Genomic DNA, 7536 nt, shown 5'->3' on the forward strand with positions numbered 1-7536 from the left:
GCGCAAACTGTTGACAGCGTGCAAGGACGTCGCTAGCTTTTCGGAAGGGGCGCACGCCGTTGTTCTCCTGGAGCGAGAAGAATGGCGCCGTTGCGCCATTTCTCAATTTTCAGAGTTTTATACGGGAATTTTTGACAGAGACGCTCAAAATGGTACAATATTGCAGAATTAAAGGTTAAAAGGATCATCATCTTGACAGATGTTCAACCAGCCATGTACAGTCAACAACGCACAACTGGAGCGCAGCCATCTACTCTAGCTTGATGTACTTCATCGGCATAGCACAACTGCAAACGGAATAACATGGACAACAAAACAAAGTCATCAACTCATCGTAAAATATGCAGAATTTGTAACCTATTTGTATTTGCCACATTATTCACATATGTACACTTTCAAATGAAAACAGAGAATCCATTAGAAGCAGCGGCTCGCCAACCAGCGAACAGCGCATAAACCAAAACGATCGGGCATGAAGTCCACTGTCAGAGTAACAAGTCGGTTCGCTGACGATTGTCACATAGCTGTTGCACTGAGACTGCTGAACGTAAGGGAGAAGAAACGGAAATCAATCCAGAAAAATAACAAAACAAAGTCCTCAACCCAGTCTGAAACATTCTGTACTAACAAATAAAACAAAAATCTCATTCCAATACAATCCACTATTTCGAAGTCCCACGGTCTACTCATCCGCCTTTATCGATTTCGGTCCGATAACGATCCATCTTTCTGCTCACCGGATGTAATATAGAGAAAGGCAATTTGTGAAATAGTCACAGTTTTCACTATGTCTCCACTGGTCCATCTTCCGTGGGTGTCCATATTCGGACAGTTCCATCGTCCGACACACTACATATTGACAACTTAACTTTCACAACAAGTACCGCCTACCGGCAAGTCGCCATTTTTAAGAAGTATTTTTGAACGAAGGTAATAACTAATGGTAAGTAGGTAACAGAAAATTACTGAATCACAAAAAAAATAAAACTGTCACGCGAAACATGCTCGTACTACAGAACACTACTAAGTATTTACAAAATAATCCCGTTATTCGAGTTAGTTTCGTTACTGATAGTTAATATTAGTTAGGTATTCTAACCACAAGGTATTCGCTTTGGTAAATCATTGTAATCCCGTAATAAGCAATTACTCAACAATCATAAAACAAGGCTAGCATCAACCAGTGCAATAAAGACAAGTAGTAACTTTGCGGACTTCTGTACAGCTAAAAGAGTTACGTCTTTTACTTGTTCTAGTTGTGGGATATTTTAGCTTTAGTTTAAATAACTTTGCGTGCGGAAGTTTCAAATAAATCACCGAAGCTCAGTGATTAACCTGTGATTAACTGTTCATTTTTTATCTGTATTGTACATGCGTTTTATGAAATAAAACTTCAAGTAAGTACCTCGTACTATCTACTCTACTCCATAGTCAACCAGAACAGGGCAGAGCAACATGTTAATATTAAAATTATTAAATAAGAATGCCACACACACCTTGCCAACATAGAAGGGCATTCCGGATTCCAGTGCACACAATTTACAGTCCTTGTGTGTCCGGAGAGAATTAATACGGGATTTTCTCTGGCAATGTTCCAGATATAAACTTTGTTGTCTAAAAAGTACCATTACAAACCTTATCAATGCAACTGCGTAATTTCTTTCACCTGGCTTATATAAGTGCTATACATATCTGTACCTTCGCTTCCGCTTGCCACGAACTTATCTTCAACTCCCCCAAAACATGAGTGAATTGTAAAATATCCTTGTTGCAATCCTTGGAATTTTCTTAGCAGGACTTTATCTTCTAAATCCCACAAGTGGACACCTTGGCTGGCCACATTCAGTAGGGCAAGACGGCCAGTTTTATCACAGGTAAATGATAAAATTGACTGGTCCTCTTTCAACCTGTTATTAAGCAAACGGAAAATGTTTGACAGCGAGAATAATATCAAGAAAACCTACGGATTCATCGAGTTTTTATAAAATGGCACATCGAAATTTGAAACTATCGACTTTTATATTCCCCAGTAAGGTAACGAATACGTACATATTAGCAACAAAATAATAAGAAGCGTACAACTTGATAAAAAATAAACTTAAGCCATGTCTTAGATAAGCAACTCACAACTGCTTGTCCATGACGTTAACGAAGTCGTACTCTCTGATACGATGGTGAGTATCAGATGCCAATACTTTGCCATCATCACGGAAAGCCAAGCCTTGCACTCGAACACCTTCCCATGTATCCAACAACTTTCCATCAAGATCCTGAAACCAAACGGAAATATTGCCGGTATTTCTTGACTAATTGCTTATTCAATAAGCTTAAACCGTACACAGATATAGAACTGCCCCCGCGCGCCACCGGTAACGAACTTCTTGCTATCCTTATGCCAGGCACATGATGTGAGGCTGTCTTCGGGGAAATGATTCAGTTTGCATCGCTGTTCGCCAGTCTAAAACAAAACAGAACATTAACAAACATCTCGTGCTCATAGTTAACAGCTATCGCAGAGCAAACGGTCATGGTTATGTATGGCACGAGTACACTATTTGCCAGCACCGCTTAAAAACGAAACAAAATTAACGATTATGTTCACCGATCTTTTAATACTGCATACTTCTATATTTGACAATGTGATGTGACTATATGTCAATGACAGTCCAATACAATATTACAATATTACATTTGACAGTATCAATACATGTTATCTAAAAGCAACACTTTCTAAAAAAAATTAACAAAATACAAACTGTACAGAATCATAAAAATCGGTATGTCAAGCGTTTCTCACCTCTACACTCCATATCCACAATTCATCTGAACTATCATCGGGGCCACAGGCAGCTATGTACAAATCATCGGGACTCCATGCCAGGTATGAGACACCGTAAGGATGATCAGAAAGGACACGGTGAGAGGTAACCCTTTTCGTGTCCTACAACAGAACGACATTAGCATTTCAAACATGCAGTAAATACAAACCAATCTCGTAATATGCTGCTAAATGCAGCACCGTATAAACTTGCAGACAGGAGCTCACCAAATCCACATCCCAAATAATAACTGAATTATCTTTGGATGCGGTAGCCAGCTTTCGACCATTGTGTGAAAACCGACAAAACCACACTTCATCACGATGATCATGCAAGATCTGAGAGGTTTCACAAGGAAACAGTTCCCTGAAAATTACATGTTACAATAAGAAGACAAATATACACAGACAAAACAACAGCATATAAGAAAAGAAGCCAAGATTTACATAATGGAAAATCATTATTTGTACATTTCAGAAAAACTGAAATTAACAAACAGACCAGACAATAAAATTAACGATCATACTTGTTGCAGAGATGATCAACCAACAGCGAGACCCGACTTAGAGCGCGTGACTCCGATGGAGTATTATGAAGCGGACATCGTTGCACTTGCAGTTCCGTCGCCTGATCGAGCAAAGCCCGCAATCGACGGGGAGGAAGCATAACCGATGGTGGGAGAAAAGCTGCCGATTTCAATAAATAATTAGAAGTACAATACTTTTGGGAGAGCAACTAAATCTCGTACTCTGAAGGCTATCCATTAAGTTTTGACGCGACACGAATCCTTTTCCTGGCCATCCAGCAACGGTACATAGTTCGTCTTTCCCGCGGGTCATCAGACAGCTACAAATGCAAGAATTCGCTCAAAGCTACTCTTTGTCAAAAACAGCACGAAATGCTTTACCGGAAACTCCTTTTACCTCACTGTCAGAAGATCTACATTTACTCACTAGCTTAGCTCGTGAACACGGTGTGTGTTGTATTCCAACGGCGTCAATTCATAGCGCAAAGTATGCAGTGCCTCCAGTATTCGCCCATCTTGAACGTTCTCTAGATATTTTTGTTCACGGAGCAAAAACTGCATTTTCTACAACCGAAAACGTAACATTATATTACACGATAATCATGATGATAGCTCTCATTAAAATCTACAATGGACAGTGGACACCACCGGATCTGCTCTATAGCGTTCTGCCCTTATTTGCCAATCCTAATATATTTTCTCTCAAACATTTTTGTCAAACATATTTAATTTTTCTAAAACTTCTGTTTGAAAGGTACCGTCACCCCACTATCTGTGCACTTAAAACACGAAAAAACGTGTAATAATAGTAACTGATACGGTAAGCCGAGATAAGCAATCAAGTAGCTAGTACCTTTTGGCCACCTGGAGTGCTGACAAGAGGAAAAAGTTCTTTCAGCGATCGCTCTGCCTACAAAAACACGAAATCTTGTTTACAAATTTCTATTGGTCATCGCCAGGACACCATATCATACATCTTCCCAATTCCCATTCATAACATTTTCCCGAAATTTCGATGCACTTAATTGCTCCATCTGGCAGCCAGATTCTGCAATCAGTGCTTCCACCGTTTTTCTGTGAAAACACTAGCTATGAAAACCACGAAAACGCAAACAAATTAAATATGCTTACGTCAATCCCAAGCTCTGCAGATGCTGCCCCATCAGTCGAATGATCTCCTGATCGCGTAAGGAGAAGGTTCGAAAATCCACCTTTGCTTTCATCGCATGATGATGTCCATTGGACGCATGAACATGATGTTCGTCCACCACACCGTCTCCTTTGCCTATACCATTCCTTTCGCCTTTGCATTTGCCTACGAAGCTGCGAGGCAGGGCTTCAGCACGCTGATTGCCCTGATCCAGCACGTCACCCGTCGCATGAGAATGACCGCCATCCACTTCTTCTTTCAGCATTGCTAATGCGGATCCACTTATCAGCAGACGCTGATAACCTTCCACTGGTTCCACTTGGGAGGAAAGTGAACCAGATGACTGGACGGAAGCACCAGTAATGCTGCTGCTTGTCCCTTCACCACGCAGACGCTTCCGAGGTGGGACGCGCGACCCTTCCTCGTCTTCAGAGCTTGGAGCGGATATTTTTCTTGATTCCAGAGTAACTAGGCTAAATAATGCTCGGGCTTTTTCGTTCGCTTGCGTCTGCCTTGGCCAGCTGGTCGCATTCCTTTGGAGCACAATTCCTGACTGAACGTGAAAAAGCCACGAAGTCGCTAATCCCGACTACTGTCTCTTCTTAGACGTATTTCTGGTTCTTTTTTACGCGAATTCTCGATCTGGGAAAAACAATTTCGGGAATTTTTAAAACATTATTTTTTGGATTCACGTGACTAAATTTGGTGTGGTTAGCAGCAAATGTTGTCGCGAAAAGAACCTGATCATGCAGCAGCTTGTTTACATGTCGCATGAGTTGCAAGCACTGTATGATACGATACCATCTGCAGAATAGAGCTACGGATTTGATGCCTTTAGCGCACCATTTTAAGAAACCACAACACTGAAACGAATGATTACGTAGTCGTTTTACGTAACCTTACCTCGGATCCGAACGTGTACGCTTCTCACTTACTGAACGGCAAAACAAAACTGCTACCAAATGCAAAACTCTGTAACGCTGTAATCACGAAAAACAAAACAATCCACCATTATCATTTCCTTTCTAACAATGGCCCCGCAATACTAACTCTGCATAGTCAGTGGTGCTGATGACTACGTATAGTGAATCAAAACACTGATGAAAAAGCTGGCAGGTTTATCGATAAATGATCATCATGTTTTTAGAGAAAGACGCACTCGTACGTACAGTACTTGCTACGCACTCGTACTTGCTCGCAGCTGCTCAACTCAAACGATGTACGACATCGACTTGCCATTAAATTTTGTACTAACCAGTATTAGCTGAACTACGGTTGAACTTCATTTTGATCCTGCTGTAGCAGACAGTATCCGGAATCCGGATGCTATCAGTGGCGTACCAGTACAGTGCGGCACATAAAAAACATTTAATTTTTTCTTTTGTTACAGTTGAGAATATTTAATATGCAACGAAGAAAGCTACAGCAAAGCTGCCAAGGAAGAAAACAGTTACTTAAAAGACTTTAAAAACAATCAACACTGCTTACTTAAAGCTACGTACTTCATATAGTAGGTACAATAAAATTAACGAATGCAATAAATAAAATATTACGTTATGTACAGTATTTTATTTTTGTCTTCAATTTTATTTTATTTGGAAAATATGTTTAAGTGAATAGGAGCGCTTGTAAGTTGTATCTATATAACTACTGTAGTAAACTGACTGCAGTTATGTAAAGAATTCGGCCGTCACTGCTTCAAATAGACGATCCTGTTTGATTTTTTCAATACTTCTACTGGTAGTTCGCAGAATAATTTTGTGCAGTGCATGTTCATAATAAATTTCAAGCGCACAAATAACAGTTGATATACTCGTCAGTGTTTATAGAATATTCTTTAATAACAAATTATGCGCAAAAATATTTGGTTTCGCGCTAGTAGCGTATTGTACTTGCATCTGCAGCAGTATTGCATCTGCGTTAATCAAGTGTATAAACAAAACCAGGTAAAAAATTGATATTTTAATTACTTAAATGAAACTGGCGGGCCAGAGCAATTCCGGAAGCTAACTGTTAATTAACTGGCATTTACCGCCTGCCGATAAAAATTACTGCAGTGATGGTAACAATTCATGGCTTTTTATTTTAACTCATACCTGTAATTTTCGTTTACCATCCGCCATCGTGGGATATAATATTATATAAATTATCAGGTACTATAGTAATACTGCCTAGGGTGTTGAAATTAAAATGACGCGTGATAATAATATAAGGAAGCATGACCGTAGTAGTGCAGGAACCATGGCTTGTAGTGCAAGTATGCAAAATTCGGAACGTCATGCTTTCGGCACCGTGTTTCCAGCAATCCAGCTGATACATGTGGAAAGGTCACAACTACGTACTTCCGTAGTTCAGCTTGCATGATACTCCAGGCGACAAAGAACTGGATGAAGCAAATATCCGCGTTGAATTTTGTAATGGGTATGGCACCTGCCAGTGCAAGCAAATAATTTTCGATTTTAAAATCGAAATTTTCGTTTCAAAATTACTGTAGCAAAATCCCATTCCTCAAGTTTCTAGAAATTTAGGAAACGAAAATTCATACGACTTACAGGTATCACTGCTCCTGTGTAACCGCTTTAGATTGTTTTAGTTTGGAGTTCGTCCCTTATTCATGAGAAATTTTACAAATATAATTTATCTTATATTTTTAGTTCTGCAAATACTTTTTGTACATAGATAATAATTATTACTTACTTTTTGTACAAGCTGTACCCGCAATACAATACATACGGTATTTGGTCACTTTTGCATACTTGTATACCGTACACGGTACTAACCATAAGTAGCATGGGTAGTAGTACAACTGCAATACTTGCATAAACCCACTGTATAGCGATACAGATATACCTTATATAAATATATATAAAAATACAACAAATATATTTATACTATATTGCTAGACGCTAGTCACGCAACCGATGCGAAACGTCACAATAAGATTTTTTTCTTGTAGAGCAAGCAAGAACAATTATTTAAAACATGGTTTAGGTTACATATGTATTGTGCATTGTACAGTACATAATTTTTTCTATATAATT

At 39.3% G+C, this 7536-nt stretch overlaps 1 protein-coding gene across 1 annotated transcript; it reads right to left on the bottom strand.

Moving 5' to 3' along the window:
* Positions 1–344: 344 nt before the first annotated feature.
* Positions 345–6618, bottom strand: LOC129588826 (WD repeat-containing protein 26-like). Its single transcript, XM_055483223.1, has 14 exons — positions 6592–6618; positions 4477–5084; positions 4320–4419; positions 4199–4255; positions 3773–3909; positions 3568–3665; positions 3346–3505; positions 3047–3185; positions 2798–2941; positions 2339–2458; positions 2128–2270; positions 1699–1907; positions 1497–1614; positions 345–849 (listed from the first exon to the last, which is right to left on the bottom strand). The coding sequence occupies exons 1-14, from the start codon at positions 6616–6618 to the stop codon at positions 786–788; spliced, it is 2124 nt and encodes a 707-aa protein (XP_055339198.1). The 3' UTR covers positions 345–785.
* Positions 6619–7536: the final 918 nt, after the last annotated feature.

This window comes from Paramacrobiotus metropolitanus, unplaced genomic scaffold (assembly GCF_019649055.1).
Source record: "Paramacrobiotus metropolitanus isolate TYO unplaced genomic scaffold, Prichtersi_v1.0 Parri_scaffold0000002, whole genome shotgun sequence".
Classification (NCBI taxonomy): domain Eukaryota; kingdom Metazoa; phylum Tardigrada; class Eutardigrada; order Parachela; family Macrobiotidae; genus Paramacrobiotus; species Paramacrobiotus metropolitanus.